At 36.5% G+C, this 20,707-nt stretch overlaps 2 protein-coding genes across 2 annotated transcripts in view; both read right to left on the reverse strand.

Moving 5' to 3' along the window:
- Positions 1 to 20,707, reverse strand: part of LOC149785897 (polycomb protein EED-like) — an 80,777-nt gene that overhangs the window by 4,788 nt on the left and 55,282 nt on the right. The window lies entirely within an intron of this gene.
- LOC149785898 (uncharacterized) lies at positions 9,228 to 12,665 on the reverse strand. The gene has a single exon (XM_089976322.1). The coding sequence runs from the start codon at positions 12,663 to 12,665 to the stop codon at positions 9,711 to 9,713; it is 2,955 nt and encodes a 984-aa protein (XP_089832448.1). The 3' UTR covers positions 9,228 to 9,710.

The following is a 20,707-nucleotide window of genomic DNA, read 5'->3' on the forward strand; positions in this document are numbered from 1 at the left end:
GGCAAGTCATGAACCAGGAGGGTTTCATAGTCATCAAACATGGCTGTCACAGGTGAATAGATCTTCATATGTTACCCAAACAAGAGCAATAAACTGTTTTATCTTGCCAAATCAAACAAGACAGGAAAACACAGCTGTGTGATGGAGACATGACAGGCATGAGGGAGACACAGTCTTTTTAATTGTGACACATGACACTTTGTGCTTGTATCACTGACACCATTACCTTAACAATGTATAATACAATTTTATATTTGATGATGGAAAAATATCAATTATTGTTTTTGAAGCACTTTGCATTATAGCATTAACACACAGGCAGAACTAGTAACAATAAAACAACCATTAGCATCCTCAAATACAAAAAGTTCTTCCTCTAATTTATTTTTATCAGTATTGAGGCAGAGCTGGAAAATCAGTGGTTCTACATCACAAGGAATGTTATGACATCATACTGACTTCAACATTTCAAACAGTTCAAAATCATTGAGTAGTTCTGCATTAAATGGAATGCTGTGACATCAATTTCAACCATTCAAACAGTTTAAAATCATCCATTCAAAAAGTTTAAAATCACTGAGTAGTAATACATTAAATGGAATGCTGTGGCATGACATTTCAACCATTCAAAAAGTTGAAAATCAACCATTCAAACAGTTTAAAATCATTGATAGTAATAAATTAAATGGAATGCTGTGACATCACATTTCAACCTTTCAAACGTTCAAAATCATTCTGCATGGTTCTATATGACAGTGAATATTACATGTGATTCTCAAGCAGCTTGAGATGCACAAAATCATCCCCATTTTAAGTCAATAAGGAAAACATGGATAGCTATTTGAATAGGATTGGTGTCAGAAGTGGGATCAGATTAGGTGGAGCACTAGAATGTATTTTTTTTGTGGGGGGTAAAACTAATTTAAATTATGCAATACTTACTATTGTGCATCTTATAGTTTTTTTGGTGCTGAAAACCACCAACCGTTTGATTTGAATACATTGTCTCCAAGAGTGGAGCATCATCAGTATGATGGATTACACCTGGCTTAGGGCATGAGTGGAACTGTCTTCTTCACAAATAATGGTTGATAGCTGATACTCAACATCTTTTGTTCTCCAAAGGAACAAAAGGAAATTAGCAATGGAAATTACAGTGGGACTGCTTGGACCAATGTGTTTACTACTGCAACAATCAATATAGATTCTCCACCTGGCATCACAGACGTTGGATGTTGAAACTCTCCTGCTTTGAATAATGCTGCCGGCAATCCAGCCTGAAAACTTGTTTTGGTGGATAGATCACTTGAGATCATGAAGGTGAATAATGAGTGGGCTGTTTTGTAGGAGAGAACTTTTGTGCTACAACAGAAGATTCCTCCTGTGGGGAAGAGACCTGGGTTGATCAACAGGTGTAGAAGATCGCTGAACCATGATCGTAGAGACCTTGAGGTAACAGAAGGAAGGCTGAAAGGGGTACATGAAAAGACGATCCCCCTGGAAGCTGAATGCGCTCACTGCCATGCTGTCTGGTCCAATACTAAAGAGACCAAAAAATGAAGTCTGTTGTTAAATCTAGTGGCAAATAGAGGCTTTCCTCAATGAGAGCAAAAGGATTGCTTTGCCTGACCTTGACAGACTGTCTGCTAAAACATGGCAAACTTTGAGGGTGTTTTTCTCTGAGAAGGCCCAGCATAGGAGGTTCTAGACTTCCATGAGAGAGAAGGACATGTGTGTCTCCATGATACTCTATGATGGATGTCCATGACTGATCAACCTCTTACTTGTTGATGCACCCTTGCAACACTCAAAATACAGCTTTCACTTTTAGGTTGTTCAAGTGGAGGGTCAAATCATCTGGAGTCCAATGACTCTGAATAATTATGCCTTCTGGTTACAAATGTGTACCCGAACCATAACCAACAGATCAGAGTGGGGACCAGGTGCATGAGTGGGGACCAGGTGTATGCATGGGGACACCAGTCTGGAATAGCTCCCAATTAATCCACCAGTGCAAATGGTGAGGAAAGTCCAGCCCTAGAAAATTAAGAGCTGGTAGAGATTCTCTGTGCAGTTTTCATCCTAAGAAAAAGAGAAACTGTATGAAAAAACCCTAATGGAACAAGATCCACAGTGGCATTCAAGGTTTCCAACTGGGACAGGTAAAGGAGAGGAGACAATGACATCAAGACTCTGTGCTTCTAGAAGTGCCTAGATTCTACCTATGCGATCCAGTAGGGCACAGACTAGGTTCTGGTTCATGAGGAAATTCGTTCTCAAAAAAAAGAAGCCCCGTGATAGAATTAATTCTGGTTTCTTGAGTTATTGTGGACAGACAAGGAATAGATCCTGATGTAGGGACTGGACCTTACATCAGACAGCCAATCATCAAAATACTGGACAATCAGACTTTTATGTCACTGGATGTCTGCGCTACTACTCCCATAACATAATTTGAAAAAGGTCCTTGTCTAAGCAAAACCAGAGGAATTTGCAGTGTGGAGGCAGTAACAATATGTAGGCATCCTGAAGGTCAATGGAGGTTCATTTAGAAGAAAATGATTTAAAGGGATTGATCAAATATAATGGAAAATTTTCCACCTTTCTTGGTAGCAAGGAGGATTAAGGAATAGAGTACGGGTCACTGATCATTCAGGACCTTTCCCACTGCTCCTTTCACCTCCTCCCACAATTTCAGCAGATTGGACTCATGAAAGAACATGGGTATCTTTTGATAGAGGGAGTTCTTCCTAAAACTGGAGTCAGTAACCCTTACTCACTCATTATGGAACAGTCAAACCATCATCCATGCTGGTCAACCAAGCCTCTGAAAAGAGGCTTAGACAAGCACCTATGTGGATTTTTGGGAGAGGGATGCATGTAAGGAGAGGATTTGAGTCCCTAAGGCTGTTCCCCTCTTTCCTTCACTAGAAAAGGAAGGCTTTTAAAAGAACTTCCTCAAGGGGGTCTATTTCACATGCACCGTTAACCCAATGTGTAATCTGATTTTGTGTATTGAACTGGGACTGCATGTTTGAAAGTCTTGGTAGATGGCCCCTAAGGGTGATTTGCAGTCCCATGCTGCCTGGCAAGGGGCCAGAAGTGGCTGTAAAAGGTCGATGAGGAATGAGATACTTTTTTATAAATTTACTTTAATTAGAATCATGAATGATACTCCACAATGTTTAAATACTATGTATAATTCATAATGTTCATAGTTCAAAGAGCCTGGCTTGAAGAAGGCATGGAGCATCGTCTGTTGTATCTTCATACACCAGTTTTTAACTAATGTGGCTTGTGCTAATATCTTTATTTCTTGTGCAGTAGCTAAATAATGCTCATTCTTGGCAATTTATAAGTTTTTAATCTGTATTTATGTATGTCATTGAATGAATCTGACTTACGGAATACTGTTTTGCTGGTTTCCAGCAGCAACGTGAGACCAAATGCCTGGTTAATAAAAACCTAATATTTAATTAAAAAACAAGCAAGCTATGTACTATTGATCGTGTACACATGTGAACAGCATCAACTGTAATTCAGTAATATGAAGATAAACATAGACTTTCTTAAATGGCTTACCTACAAGCATTTAGTTATAATAATGTGCCTAAAAAGCAGACTCTCTTGCACAGTACATCAGATAAGTCTATTGTCAGCCCTAATCTGTGTGAGTGTGTGTCATTTAACGGTGTGTAAATTGTCCCACCAAGTCACATTATCCTGATATCAGGCCAGCTGCTAGTACCATTTTTATAAGTCTTTGGTATGACTCAGCTGGGGTTCAAACCTGCAACTTCCCACATCCGAGGCGGACAATCTAACCACTAGGCCGCTGAAGCGGTCCACTATTATCTAATGTAGATGTTGAGAGTAACTCAGTTTTTATGAGTTCAGTGAACTCATTCATCCAATTCATGACATTAATGCTGAATACTCATTTAACTAAGTGGCTACATGAATACTGAATACTCATATAACTACGTGCTACATGAATACTGAATACTCATAACTACGTGGCTACATGATTACTGAATACTCATAACTATGTGGCTACATTATTAATGAATACTCATATAACCATGTGGCAACATGAATATTGAATACTCATAACTAATTGGCTACATGAATACTGAATACTTATATACTAAGTGGCTACATGAATACTGAATACTCATATAACTAAGTGGCTACATGAATAATGAATATTCATATAACTAAGTGGCTACATGAATAATGAATACTTATATAACTAAGTGGCTACTTGATTACTGAATACTCATAACTATGGCTACATGAATATTGAATACTTAGAGAAGTAAGTGGCTACATGAATATTGAATACTTATATAACTATGTGCTACATGAATATTGAATACTCAAAGAACTAAGTGGCTACATGAATATTGAATACTCAAAGAACTAAGTGGCTATATGAATACTGAATACTTATATAACTAAGTGGCTCATTGCACAATTGAAATTTTCACAATACAACTGTCACAAAGCTTAAGAATATCGTGTACAGACACATACATGTCCTGTGTTTAATAATTCTTAATGAAGGCACTAACAGTGTACTAAGGATTGCTGACCAACATGTCTAAGGCATTGGTCTTTGGTTAAGGTATGTGACCTTAAACTTAACATAAGACAGAAACCATTATTTGTTTTACAAGACTGACCATAACTATGACCTCTGACCTGTAAACTCCAGTATTAATAAATTTATTAATTAAGGAACTTACTCTAGAACATAAATTCATTTTATTTTCTTTTAAGCCACAATTACCTTAGTCTTTGACCTTTAGACCTCAAAATCAATTGGCTTTTCCATACCTAACAAAACTAAATATACTGAAAGAATGTAAGATTTACTTGATACACAGACAGAGGTTGGCAGGCAGTCCGACAGACAAGCAGACATGCATGCATATATACATATATACATACATACATACATTGGAAGGTGTGTTGTCTAATGGATAGATACATATGTACATAGATAGATTGGTAGGTACATGCAGGTCAGTAGGTAGATAGGTAGGAAGACAGACAGATAGAATGAGAGAGTGAGTGATTTGGATTTTTATGAAGCTTTAAAAAAAAAATCAGTTATGTCGCTACAATATCTGCAGTGTAGTTTATAGTGATATCTAGCACTGGGGCATCATGTCCCACCCAGTCACATTATCCTGACACCAGGCTGACCTGTCCTAACACTAACCTCTTAATGCTGATCTCCTAGTGAGGCAGCTGTTAGTACCATTTTTGTAAGTCTTTGGTATGACTCAGCTGGGGTTCGAACCTGTGACCTCCTCCATCTGAGGTGGATGCTCTAACCACTAGGCCACTGGAGCAGTCCAGACAGATAGACAGACGGATAGATAGATAGATATTTAGACAGATATAGAGATAGATAGATAAATAGATATATATTTAGAAAGATAGATAAAATGAAAGGAATACAAGAGTGAACAGATTAAACTTGAAAGTAACCAGAGTCCCTTCAGGAGATTGATGTTCTAATGGCCATAAAGAACTTTGAGAAAACCAAGATAAGATTGGCTTTTTGTTTTTTAAACTGCAGTGTTGAAACCATCTGATGTTTTTGAGCAAAAACAAGATTTCCAAATTGTGGAAGTCATATTGGTTGTTGTTGTTGTTGTTGTTGTTGTAGGGTTTAACGCCATTTTTCAGCACACGATAGGCTATACATGGCGGCCAGTATTAATGGTGGAGGAAGAACCTGGGAAATCCCCGGAAAGAACCACCGACCCTCGAGAAGCTACTGGCAAGCTTTCTCACATACCCACATTGGCTGAATCCGAGACTCGAACCCACGCAGACAGAGGTGAGATGGCAGTGATCCGTAACGGAAAGCACTTTAGACCACTCAGGGCCCCGGAAGTCATACTGGCTATAAGATTGACACCAAATTAATTTAGGACCAACTAGACGTCATTAGTTTGATGAAAACCTATGGACAGTATGATAATCCATTCAGAAAAAGAAGCAAAAACAAGATTTACATGATGGGTGTCATGGCTGGCAGTCACATGAGATGTCAAATCATCATTTTCAACAAGGACCAACCAGACATAATAAGAAATTTTTTGGGTGAAATCTCCATGTTGATATGATCATCCAATCAAGAGACATAGCAATAAAATTTTCAAGATTGAAGATGGCCTCTGATGGATGCATTGGATGTCGAAGTGGTACAATTTTCATTTAGACCTTGGAAGTAGCGTGTGTGTGAAGCTACAAGGCAATCTTACAAGGCAGTTTAGAAGGAGTAGCAATAACTACTGAAGAACAATTCCATAAGCTCTTCTGATGTAGAAATCACATCTGACTATATCCTCCCCATTTGTTTGTACCCCCCTGCCAGTATCAATAACAAAAAGTGTAAGTTAGCTCAGAAATGTACAGAACTTACTCAGTTCATTCATTGATTTAAAATTTCTAACTTCACTCTGACCAGGGAGGCCCTAACACCATTACCATCTGCACAGTTCATGCTTAACAGAAGTTTTAGATATAAACAATGGCCATGCTCAAGATCCATTTCCATTGAAATTGGTAGCGGGGTACAAACAAACAGGGAAGTATAGACAAACTACAAAAAACTTTAATTAGCTCCAAGCTGTTTGAAGTATTTTAATGAGAAACCCATGGACTGCAATTTTCTTTTTGCATAGGTTAATTTTCATTTCATTAAAGCTAAGTTTTGACTATAAACATTAGCTAGATCTGTATTGCCATCTTTGCTTTGGGCGATACCAGCCAAGTGTAGTTGCATTGCAATGGTGGTGTGGTATGATGGGATGTAGTGTGAAGACACACCTTTCAAGTGAAGCAGTATAACCACTCAGCAGAAGCAAGCACATCTGGTCACAGTTCACTGAACAGGAAAGGGCCAGACTGGGGAATCTTAAAAGACAGGGCCAAAGACTTTGTTGACCAGAATAGTGGTGCTACAAGGCTCATTCAAGAAGTGCTGAAATCTTATCACAAAATTGCAATAATACACATATTAACATAAGATCTCGCTTCTCTCATCATTTTGCCCTGTTCATCTCCCTGCTGATCTCAAATGAGTAACCCGTAACCACAACATAGTCGACAACCCAGTCAGCAACCCAGAAAAATGATCCAGTCAATGACCCAGAAGAACAACCCAGTCAACGATTCAGTCTGCAAACCAAAAGATGACCTATTCAACAACAGGTGGTAACCTAGTACGCGACCAGTCAATGACTAAGTCTGTGACTCTGAAGATGACCCAGTCAATGATTCAGTCTGCAACCCAGTACACAACCTAGTTTATGAGACAGTCTGTGATAAAGAAGTTGATCCAGATGACGACTCAGTTTGGGATCCCAAAGATGGTCTAGTCGGAGACAAGAAGCCAGGAATATGATGGTATCCTGCTCAGATAGAAATCTGTCACACTATGGAGCATCACTCCAATATAAAGTAGTCCTCAGACAGATACAGTGGGGTATCACTCCAATATAAACCATTCCTCAGACAGATATAGTAGGGTATCAATCCAATATAAACCAGTCCTCAGACAGATACAGTGGGGTATCACTCCAATATAAACCATTCCTCAGACAGATACGGTGGGGTGTCAATCCAATATAAACCATTCCTTAGACAGATACGGTGGGGTGTCAATCCAATATAAACCATTCCTCAGACAGATACGGTGGGGTGTCAATCCAATATAAACCATTCCTCAGACAGATACGGTGGGGTGTCAATCTAATATAAACCATTCTTCAGACAGATACGGTGGGGTGTCAATCCAATATAAACCATTCCTCAGACAGACACGGTGGGGTGTCAATCCAATATAAACCATTCCTCAGACGGTGGGGTGTCAGTCTAATATAAACCATTCCTCAGACAGATACGGTGGGGTGTCAATCCAATATAAACCATTCCTCAGACAGATACAGTGGGGTATCACTCCAGTATAAACCATTCCTCAGACAGATACAGTGGGGTATCACTCCAGTATAAACCATTCCTCAGACAGATACAGTGGGGTATCACTCCAATATAAAGCAGTCCTCAGACAGATACAGTGGGGTATTACTCCAATATAAACCATTCCTCAGACACATATGGTGGGGTGGCACTCCAATATAAAGATCGATTATAATGAACCTGAGATAGTGAGACTCAGGGTAGTTTAGCTGAGCAAGTTCTGCTACAGTAACCAACTTAAGACTAGCTATCAAATTGTTCAATATGCTTGCATTTGTGGTCATTGCTGCCTTGACAGATCAAATCTCTTATTTAAAAAAATTCAGTTTCATCAGGGTTTAAACTGTATAATTGAAGTCAATACTCGTACAAAACTCAGATTAAACTTAAAACACGTTTGTTCAACTGATGAATTTTAAGAAACCATAATGACCCAGAAATGTCAGTACATTATGCAACAGCAGATCTGGGTTTATCCCATTTGCAGTTGGTTTCAACTTAAAAGTGAGTATATATGGTAATTAGATCAGTGATTATATATTGTAGGTAGATCAGTGATTATATATTGTAGGTAGATAAGTGAGTATATATGGTAGGTAGATAGTGAATATATATGGTAGGTAGATAAAAGAGTATATATGGTAGGTAGGTAAAGGAGTATATATGGTGGGTAGGTAAAGGAGTATATATGGTAGGTAGATAAGTAAGTATATATGGTAGGTAGATAAAGGAGTATATATGGTAGGTAGGTAAAGGAGTATATATGGTAGGTAGATAAGTAAGTATATATGGTAGGTAGATAAAGGAGTATATATGGTAGGTAGGTAAAGGAGTATATATGGTAGGTAGATAAGTGAGTATATATGGTAGGTAGGTAAATGAGTATATATGGTGGGTAGATAAGTGAGTATACATGGTAATTAGATCAGTGAGTATATATGGTAGGTGGATAAGTGAGTATATATGGTAGGTAGGTAAAGGAGTATATATGGTAATTAGATCAGTGATTATATATTGTAGATAGATAAGCGAGTATATATGGTACAATTAACAACAGCAGAGACAGTGTAAACACAGGACTTGCAATTTTTAGCACCTGTAGACCTTGAATGAACGGAAAAGACAACTCAAAATACCAGCAATCATTTTATATCAACTTCATCTAATTGATACATTTTTGACAAATGATACATGTATACAACTCTATCTGCTCACTTTTTGACAAATGATACATGTATGCTATATTATCATATGTAAGATGCTCAAAAAGTTTCTTGTATGGAAAACTGAAACACTGTGCATAGATAATTATACATGAAGCACTGTGCATAGATAATTATACATGAAGCACAAGAGCACCTGTATAGAGTAGGTGTCAAGGTTGCAGGTATGGAAATAATAAAATAAAAAAAACATTTCTTAGATTAAAGGCATGTATTTAGGAATTAAGGTGAATACATATGTAATGATTATTATGTCCATATAACCAACTCCTTATATAAAATTCTCTCTTGTCAAGTAGAAATTGTCTAAGAATGATTCATTCACAGCTAAACATATGTATCTGAATTACTTATTTACAAATTTTCAAAGTAAATACTGACTGCCTATATGCTTTCCAAATTAAATCCATTGGCTTTTACTTCTTGGAAACCTTCTTTCCAAATTAAATCCATTGGCTTTTACTTCTTGGAAACCTTCTTTCCAAATTAAATCCATTGGCTTTTACTTCTTGGAAACCTTCTTTCTACTAACCTACCAAGAGTTAGTGCAGCAGCATCAAATCCAGCACGATATGGAATAACCTTGTAACCATTTACTGGAATGTAAGGTTTTTTGGAAATTCTGGACCTTGGAAGAGTCGTCCATGATGGTATATGGTATTCACGCATACTGTGGCCATTCCCCAATGAATATCTGGCCTTTAGATGGTTTGGGCTTGCATGCTGCCTTTCACTCAAGTCTATGTAGCTCTGTACCCATCCCCTACGTAAACTGTCTGGATGATCAATATGAACAATTGGAATGATGGGATATCTCGAACGATTTGGTAACGGCAAGCTGTTAACATAGTTGATTACATCTGGCATACTTCTGCTTCTGATGGCTTTAGAAGACAGCATTCGGACAAGCTCGCGATTTCCTCTAGACTGTTTCCTCTTCCTGTCCTTTTTAATGTGATACTTGTGTTCCAGTTCACTCTCTAAACTTGATTCTGCACTAGGTTCATAGCTTCTGTACCCTCGGTTGTTATGGAAATGAACTGCCTTCATTTTCTGAGAAAACCCATTAAGATCTGAGTGACGTCTTTTTTGTAAATGTTTTTGTTTTTTCATCTTCTTTTTCTCGTTTTTCTCCTTTATAGACTTCTCCTCAGTTTCTTGAACAACAATATCCGCTGGTATACTGCAATTTCTGTAAGGGTCCTCAATGTCGTACAGAGGATTGTGGTATCCATTTTGATGCTTATAGCTGATGACTGGTCCCTCTTTTATCTCCCGTCTTTTCTTCCTCCATTTCCTCCAAAAATGACAAACCAGTCCAATTATTATGCCAATGACCACTAGACCACCACCAGTTGAGAAGACCAGCACAGTGTAAAGCAAGTACTCCTGGCATTCAAATGGTCTAATCATGAAATTTTTTAACCATTTTCCTGTCCTATATCCTGGGGAATGGCAGACATAACTTCTGCTTGTGGGCTCCAATATCTTAACTTTAGTTTTCATTAGCCAGTCTCTGAATGGAAGTATGTCACAACTGCAGTGTAAAGGGTTTTCAGAAAAATCAAGAATTTCTAAGTATTCTAAGCGTTGAAAAGAGTCTGGATAGAATATTTTAATGTCATTTCCTGCTAAATTTAGTTTTCTTAATGATGGACAGCTGGGGACAGGAGATGAATGAAAATTAAAAGTAGTAAAATTATTATTGCTTAAATCTAGGATCTCTAAGCTTTCAAGAGGATTAAACAATTCTTCCAGTGGAATTACCTCACTGATGAAATTTCTGTTTAAGTGTAACTTAGTCAAGTTTGTTAAATACTGAAAGACATTTGAATCAAACCAGGCCAGCATATTATATCCAAGGTCAAGATAGTCAAGTGAGTGTAGCCCGTAAAAAGCTTGGACATCTATTTTGCTGATCTTGTTTCCTTCAAAGTGCAGACCTCTAACATTGTCTATCCAACCAAAATGTCTGATTTGAGCCAATTCATTCCAGGACAGATCAATTATTTGTGGGGTGTGTGGTAAAAATGTTTGATGGCTGATACTGGATATCTGGTTTCTGCTAAAATTTGCCGATAGGAGCTTTTGGGAGTCCAGAAACAGAAATGAATCAAGCTTAGTCAGTTTGTTGTGGCTAAAATCAAGATACAGAAGTGATTCAAGCCCTTCCAGAACAGAGATTCCCTGAACATTGTTCCAAGCTATAGAGAACTGTGTCAACTTCTTGAGTGTCTTGGGAATATTGTATGAGGTGAAGCCGTTGAAGCTAAGATCTAATATTGTCAGTTTGACTGCATTGCCAAGGTCTAAACCACTGTCGTCTGTAAGTTGATTATGTGACATCATCAGAATTTCTAGATTTCCAACACTATCTTTGACTGCACCTGCAACACTGGTTAAGGAATTATGGGATATGTCCAAAAAAGCCAGACTACTCATAGAATGAAAATTTGGCAATTCATTAAGATGATTATAGCTGAGATCCAGTCTTCTCAAGTTGAGGAAAGATAGTGCAGTAGGATTCAAAGTTTGGAAACCATTCCCTGCCAGACGTAAATCTTCTAATGCTAAAGTCCCTAAAAGTGACATGTCCATGTTAGCCATGCTGAGTTTAACTGACAGGTTTGTGTTGGAGACGTCGATGATTTTTACATTAATTTCATGCATGACTTCTAAGTATACATTCACCTCTGAAATATTAAGTTCTGGATTGTTTGCAAGCCCAAGGAAGTGAACATTCCCAACATAGCGCAAAGCCTGTGGATCAATGTAGGTCAGGCTACAATGAGAGAAGTTTAAAACTTTTGGTACATGCAAATCCCATTTCCTTGCAATTTCAAAATAACTTCCATTTATCACATCTAAATTATTTCCTGATAAATCGAAGACACGGATATGTGTCATCACTTGGAATCTAGAATTTAGGTACGCAGACATCAAATGATTGTAACTGACATTTAAGACTTTCACATTAACAAGGTAACGAAAGGCTGTCCTGGGTAGCTCCGTAAATTGATTGTGACTCAAATCCAAATATTCAATTTGCACATTGTCTTCAAATACTGAATCATCAAGAAAGTTCAAATAGTTTTTCCGAAGGTTTAGAACCCGCAGCTGTCTAAGCCATCTGAAGACACCACCCTGGATATAGCTGATGCCATTGTTTGCCATATCAAGAATCTCTAACTGCAACAGGTGGTTGAATGTATGATTGACAATTGGTCCAATAAAATCCCTGGCAATGTAGAGTTCTTGGGTGTACGATGGTAGATTTTTCAAGTCGAGTCCAAACTGGTTCACACACTTGACCGTTGTAAAGTTGTCAAAGCACGAGCAAGATCCGGGACATCCATGGTCTAGTCCTTCTACAGAGTGCACATGGACAGAAACAAGGAACAACCAAATGACAAGCAACGTAATGGATCTATTCACAAACATTCCAAAATGCTTACTGGAAACTGCATTTAATGTAAAGTTTGTTGGCAATGTTTATCTATTTATCTTACTGTAAACATTGTATAGTCATGAAAACATTGTACAGTCATGTAAAACATTGTACAGTCATGTAAAACATTGTACAGTCATGTAAATAAAGCAATTAATCCTGACGGTTCACTTTACAGCAATTATCTTTCACATATATTTAATGCACGATACACCAGATATTTCTCATGATCAGTGCTAATGACACAACACATTTTGCACCTGTTTATCAAGAATTAAATCTGCAACTTCTTCCAAGAATAAAAAAAAAACTGTCAGTAATTTAATCCAACTATTTGCATGATGTCTGAACACAAACTGTGCATTCTGTCTACTGACCAGTGTTTTTAACTGACATGGTTTTCTTCAAGTCAAAAAATATGGTAATGTTCACTGTGGAATCTCTGATGGTGAAATGAACCAATTAATTTGAACCCACTGTTTATATTGTCCTATTGTCAGATTTCTCTAACTTTCATTAACAATGCCGTTCCTCCACCAGTACCAAAGTATGGTACAGCATTCAATTTGCACTCATGCACTATTGGTCAAAAATGATGAATGAGACAGACTTTTAAACCAGATATAACTGGATTGTTCTGGCAGAGAAAAATGAAAAACATTGTCCCATGGCTGACAAGGCATAATGGTCTGCAAAAGAAGATACCAGTGGAATGAAACACCAGTACTGCCCATCTATCTGTGGCTATAGGAATTTGCACAGTATCAACACCCATGTCATACTGGTACAGTGTCAGTCAAAAGTTAAGTTGCCAGAATAAGTTTCATTCATATTTCAAAAGAGTGCAGCAAAAGCACCTTTCCATTCTTTGGATTTGCATATTTCATTTGTCAAACAAAATTTGCCTGTGAAAACCAATAAGATGATCTGGTGAGGTCTGTGTACAGACAAGAGAACAAACAAAAGTGATGCCTATAAGACTCTATTTGCTATTTGTGACTGACTGATGGATGTTATTTGTGATGACTAAAATTTGCTATTTATGACAGATGTTATTATTATGATGACTGAAGGATCTCATGTATGATGACAGATCTATGTTATTATGTCTGAATGATGCTATTTGTGATAACTGAAGCCTGCTGTTAATGATGACTGATGAATCTGGAAAATCCACATAATAACGGTATCATTCTTAAAATGCACATGTACTGTTAGAATTACAAAATGTCAAAAGTTGGCAGTAACTTCTGCAAGTTTTAAATGCATGAAATACTAAACTTACCTTACATTTGCTTTTAATATCTCTTTGTGAAAACATAATGAATTTTCAGACCTTTGCCATTTTCTAATGAATATTCAAAGCCTGTCATTGATTGTCAAAGATTGTCACAGAACAATTGTCATCAATAATTAAAATAGAAAGCAAAATAGTACCTGCATGATGTGACAGCATGTGGACTAGTCCGTTCATTGCTAATAGGGGTAAAAGATTTCATTGATGTTAGCTTGAAATAAGTTTCCAATGTCTGATTTACTTGAAATAAGCCTGACCCCATCCAATGTTTGATTTACTTGAAATAAGCCTGATCCCATCCAATGTTAGATTCACTTGAAATAAGCCTGATCCCATCCAATGTTAGATTTACTTGAAATAAGCCTGACCCCATCCAATGTTGGATTTACTTGAAATAAGCCTGATCCCATCCAATGTTAGATTTACTTGAAATAAGCCTGACCCCATCCAATGTTAGATTTACTTGAAATAAGCCTGACCCCATCTAATGTTAGATTTACTTGAAATAAGCCTGACCCCATCCAATGTTTGATTTACTTGAAATAAGCCTGACTCCATCCAATGTTTGATTTACTTGAAATAAGCCTGATCCCATCCAATGTTAGATTTACTTGAAATAAGCCTGACCCCATCCAATGTTTGATTTGCTTGAAATAAGCCTGACCCCAGCCAATGTTTGATTTGCTTGAAATAAGCCTGACTCCATCCAATGTTTGATTTACTTGAAATAAGCCTGACCCCATCCAATGTTTGATTTACTTGAAAGAAGCCTGACCCCATCCAATGTTTGATTTACTTGAAATAAGCCTGACCCCAATGTTTGATTTACTTGAAATAAGCCTGACCCCAATGTTTGATTTACTTGAAATAAGCCTGACCCCATCCAATGTTTGATTTACTTGAAATAAGCCTGACCCCATCCGATGTTTGATTTACTTGAAACAAGCCTGATCCCATCCAATGTTTGATTTACTTGAAATAAGCCTTACCCCATCCAATGTTTGATTTACTTGAAATAAGCCTGATCCCATCCGATGTTTGATTTACTTGAAACAAGCCTGATCCCATCCAATGTTTGATTTACTTGAAATAAGCCCGACTCCATCCAATGTTTGATTTACTTGAAATAAGCCTGACTCCATCCAATGTTAGATTTACTTGAAACAAGCCTGATCCCATCCAATGTTTGATTTACTTGAAATAAGCCTTACCCCATCCAATGTTTGATTTACTTGAAATAAGCCTGACCCCATCCAACGTTAGATTTACTTGAAACAAGCCTGATCCCATCCAATGTTTGATTTACTTGAAACAAGCCTGATCCCATCCAATGTTTGATTTACTTGAAATAAGCCTTACCCCATCCAATGTTTGATTTACCTGAAATAAGCCTGACCCCATCCAATGTTTGATTTACTTGAAATAAGCCTGACCCATCCAATGTTTGATTTACTTGAAATAAGCCTGACCCCATCCAATGTTTGATTTACCTGAAATAAGCCTGACCCCATCCGATGTTTGATTTACTTGAAATAAGCCTGATCCCATCCGATGTTTGATTTACTTGAAATAAGCCTTACCCCATCCAATGTTTGATTTACTTGAAATAAGCCTGACCCCATCCAATGTTTGATTTACTTGAAATAAGCCTAACCCCAATGTTTGATTTACTTGAAATAAGCCTGATCCCATCCGATGTTTGATTTACTTGAAACAAGCCTGATCCCATCCAATGTTTGATTTACTTGAAACAAGCCTGACCCCATCCAATGTTTGATTTACTTAAAATAAGCCTGACCCCATCCAATGTTTGATTTACTTGAAATAAGCCTGACCCCATCCAATGTTAGATTTACTTGAAATAAGCCTGACTCCATCCAACGTTAGATTTACTTGAAATAAGCCTGACCCCATCCAATGTTTGATTTACTTAAAATAAGCCTGACTCCATCCAATGTTTGATTTACTTAAAATAAGCCTGACCCCATCCGATGTTTGATTTACTTGAAATAAGCCTGACCCCATCCGATGCTTATTAACTTAAAATAAGCCTGACCCCATCCAATGTTAGATTTACTTAAAATAAGCCTGACCCCATCCAATGTTTGATTTACTTGAAATAAGCCTGACCCCATCCGATGCTTATTTACTTAAAATAAGCCTGATCCCATCCAATGTTTGATTTGCTTGAAATAAGCCTGACTCCATCCAATGTTTGATTTACTTGAAATAAGCCTGACCCCATCCAATGTTAGATTTACTTAAAATAAGCCTGACCCCATCCAATGTTTGATTTACTTAAAATAAGCCTGACCCCATCCAATGTTTGATTTACTTGAAATAAGCCTGACCCCATCCAATGTTTGATTTACTTGAAATAAGCCTGACCCCATCCAATGTTTGATTTACTTGAAACAAGCCTGACCCCATCCAATGTTTGATTTACTTGAAATAAGCCTGACCCCATCCAATGTTTGATTTACTTGAAATAAGCCTGACCCCATCCAATGTTTGATTTACTTGAAATAAGCCTGATCCCATCCAATGTTAGATTTACTTGAAATAAGCCTGACCCCATCCAATGTTTGATTTACTTGAAATAAGCCTGATCCCATCCGATGCTTATTTACTTAAAATAAGCCTGACCCCATCCAATGTTAGATTTACTTAAAATAAGCCTGACCCCATCCAATGTTTGATTTACTTGAAATAAGCCTGACCCCATCCGATGCTTATTTACTTAAAATAAGCCTGATCCCATCCAATGTTTGATTTGCTTGAAATAAGCCTGACTCCATCCAATGTTTGATTTACTTAAAATAAGCCTGACCCCATCCGATGTTTGATTTACTTGAAATAAGCCTGACCCCATCCGATGCTTATTTACTTAAAATAAGCCTGACCCCATCCAATGTTAGATTTACTTAAAATAAGCCTGACCCCATCCAATGTTTGATTTACTTGAAATAAGCCTGACCCCATCCGATGCTTATTTACTTAAAATAAGCCTGATCCCATCCAATGTTTGATTTGCTTGAAATAAGCCTGACTCCATCCAATGTTTGATTTACTTGAAATAAGCCTGACCCCATCCAATGTTAGATTTACTTAAAATAAGCCTGACCCCATCCAATGTTTGATTTACTTAAAATAAGCCTGACCCCATCCAATGTTTGATTTACTTGAAATAAGCCTGACCCCATCCAATGTTTGATTTACTTGAAATAAGCCTGACCCCATCCAATGTTTGATTTACTTGAAACAAGCCTGACCCCATCCAATGTTTGATTTACTTGAAATAAGCCTGACCCCATCCAATGTTTGATTTACTTGAAATAAGCCTGACCCCATCCAATGTTTGATTTACTTGAAATAAGCCTGACCCCATCCAATGTTTGATTTACTTGAAATAAGCCTGACCCCATCCAATGTTTGATTTACTTGAAATAAGCCTGATCCCATCCAATGTTAGATTTACTTGAAATAAGCCTGACCCCATCCAATGTTTGATTTACTTGAAATAAGCCTGATCCCATCCAATGTTAGATTTACTTGAAATAAGCCTGACCCCATCCAATGTTTGATTTACTTGAAATAAGCCTGATCCCATCCGATGTTTGATTTACTTGTCTTCAGTAATCATGCAGCTCTTAACTATGATGTACAGCAACTGGAAAATCCTGGCATGCATGTGATTGGAATATTTGATGTCATATTAATCAGTACCCCTATTTCTGTCAGATATCCACTTTCTGGTGTAAACACTCTACCACCATATCACTCAAGCACCTTATAGCTTTCATTTATGAACACTGTTTTATTTTGATTATCTTTGTAACCATGTTAGTATAGAAAATAATAAAGCATGACACATACTTTATAACTTTTCACTGCAAATGGAAAATCTTTTATTGAAAGTTCAAGCTGGCAATAGAAATTAACTGTATATATCTTTACAAAGTAAAAGTACAAAACAGAAATTAACTAAATCTTGTAGAAATTACTGTATATCTTGTACAAAGTTGCTGATACTGTTTCTGGACTCCCAAAAGGAATTTCTATGCTGTGAAATATCATAAAAGAATGCCAAATAAATTTTTATCAATTTTCACTTTTTAAAAATCTGATAGTTTAATTTATACGGTTTTTATGTAAAAAAAAAATAGTTTGGAAGTAAGGTCATTACTTTTTTCAGATGGTTTACAAGCCAGCAAAATTAATTCCTGTGCAAATTACAATGCTGAGATGCAAACCACTAAAGAAAGGACAATGAACATTTACACAGCCCAAAATAAATGAAGACAATGAACATTAACACATTAACCCCTGGAGGTTTTTGTCATTTTCGCCTGAAATTCGAGTAGGACACACATTTTGAAAGCTATTTATGAATACATCAACTTCCAGGTGATTTTCCAATAATCTAATGCCTAGTTGTGCTAGAAACATTGTTTTTCATTAGCTATTTGGCTCGTGCATGAGCAGAAGGGTAAAAGTTGGAGTTCTTTTTATTTTTATTTTTGCTTAACGCACCCATTATTTTCCTATCAAGACCACTCTATTCCAAATGCACATCTTATCCTACTTTTTGCAAAGGTTAATCTGTCTGTTTGCAGTTCATACCAGTCTGCCTTAGATCTGAGACCAAAAAGTCTAAAATCCGGACACAAAATCAGATTTCAACCACGGGCGAATTTTGAGTGAAAAAAAAAAATCGGGTCCAAAAATGAGGTTTTTCCCTCTGTATTTTGTAGTGCAACTAGAACTTCCAGATTATTTGGTATCACTGTAGAGCTACATCTGTCTACCTTTCTATACTACCACCCACTTTAGTGTATCATACATGACATTGATGCTATAGAACTCGGCATTAGGCTACTACCTCCTGCCACGTAAACTCGTTGCCAGGGGTTAATGTGTTAACACAGCCCAAAATAACTGAAGACAATGAACATTAACACAGCCCAAAATAACTGAAGACAACGAACATTAACACAACCCAAAATCAAAATAATTGAAGACAATGAACATTAACACAGCCCAAAATAAATGAAGACAATGAACTTTAATACTGCCCAAAATAACTGGAAAAAATAATTTAAGCGGTTTCTTATTGTACTTATTGATCAAGCCTTAATCTTCTCTTCACCTTTGTACAGAGAGTTACCACATCTATACTAACATATTTCCTTGGCTCCTCAATTTTGGGGAATGTGTATACTCCATTGCTGGCTTAAGACAATTAGAACCATTATAACTTATCACTGGACATAAACTGTCTGGATTGTACTGACACATGACCTGGGCAACAATTGGGCAGAGATTACAATTTAATTTGTGTTCAATTACTGGCTAATTTCCACTGCCAACCACCCAATAATCCTATCCCTTCCTCTCCACATAGCCACAAATAAACAAATTAACAAGAAACAATGCCTGTTAATGATATTATGGATGTCCTTATGGAATTTAATATGGTGTAAAAAGTATGACTATGATGTATAAAGGTGAAAAAGTAATTTGCAAACATTTACAGACCTTGAAAATTAACTCATGAATCAAAAATGTTAATCTTGTAGTCTTTTTATTCCTTAATTACTGGAACAATATTTCATTTACTCATTCATACAATGTTGGTAATACTTTAATACATGTATTCTTCCTCTCTTGGAGTATTATTTTGAAATGAGAAGAAATAAAACACAAACTAGTGTTAATAGGATACAGTTCCATAAAACTAAGGTAATAGGTTACATTTATATAAAACTAGTGTTAATGGGTGAAATTTATATAAAACTAGTGTTAATGGGTGAAATTTATATAAAACTAGTGTTAATGGGTGAAATTTATATAAAACTAGTGTTAATGGGTGAAATTTATATAAAACTAGTGTTAATGGGTTAAATTTATATAAAACTAGTGTTAATGGGTTAAATTTATATAAAACTAGTGTTAATGGGTTAAATTTATATAAAACTAGTGTTAATGGGTTAAATTTATATAAAACTAGTGTTAATGGGTTAAATTTATATAAAACTAGTGTTAATGGGTTAAATTTATATAAAACTAGTGTTAATGGGTTAAATTTATATAAAACTAGTGTTAATGGGTTAAATTTATATAAAACTAGTGTTAATGGGTTAAATTTATATAAAACTAGTGTTAATGGGTTAAATTTATATAAAACTAGTGTTAATGGGTTAAATTTATATAAAACCAGTGTTAATGGGTTAAATTTATATAAAACTAGTGTTAATAGGTTAAATTTATATAAAATTAGTGTTAATGGGTTAAATTTATGTAAAACTAGTGTTAATGGGTTAAATTTATATAAAACTAGTGTTAATAGGTTAAATTTATATAAAATAATGTTTACTGGTTACAGGTACGTAAAACTAATATTAACAGATTACAGCCACAAAAAACTGCAGAAAAAAGCAAAGTAAGACTGGATGTACCATAAGAACATCACCCCGAACTGCAGTAGCTGACTTTTTTTTGAAATTTTGACTGGTCAGTCTCAAATTGTTAGTAATATACATTGAACCATTCATACTCACATGGAAGTCCAAGTACAACCAATATACACCCTGATCTGTCATCACATGTGCCAGCAGGTGAGAGTCTATGTTGTCTGTTCTACTGATTACTCCTAACAGACTGAATAGACCCACATCTATCAGCAAATTATGTAATGCCAGATCTTGGTCAGTGTATTTTGCAGTTGGGCTAGACTCA

The sequence above is a fragment of the Sinohyriopsis cumingii genome, chromosome 12, assembly GCF_028554795.1.
Source record: "Sinohyriopsis cumingii isolate HCF-2022 chromosome 12, ASM2855479v2, whole genome shotgun sequence".
NCBI lineage: Eukaryota > Metazoa > Mollusca > Bivalvia > Unionida > Unionidae > Sinohyriopsis > Sinohyriopsis cumingii.

Bases quoted from the DNA above. Each gene is read 5' to 3' on its own strand.
- LOC149785898 (XM_089976322.1), bottom strand. From the start codon at position 12,665: ATGTTTGTGAATAGATCCATTACGTTGCTTGTCATTTGGTTGTTCCTT.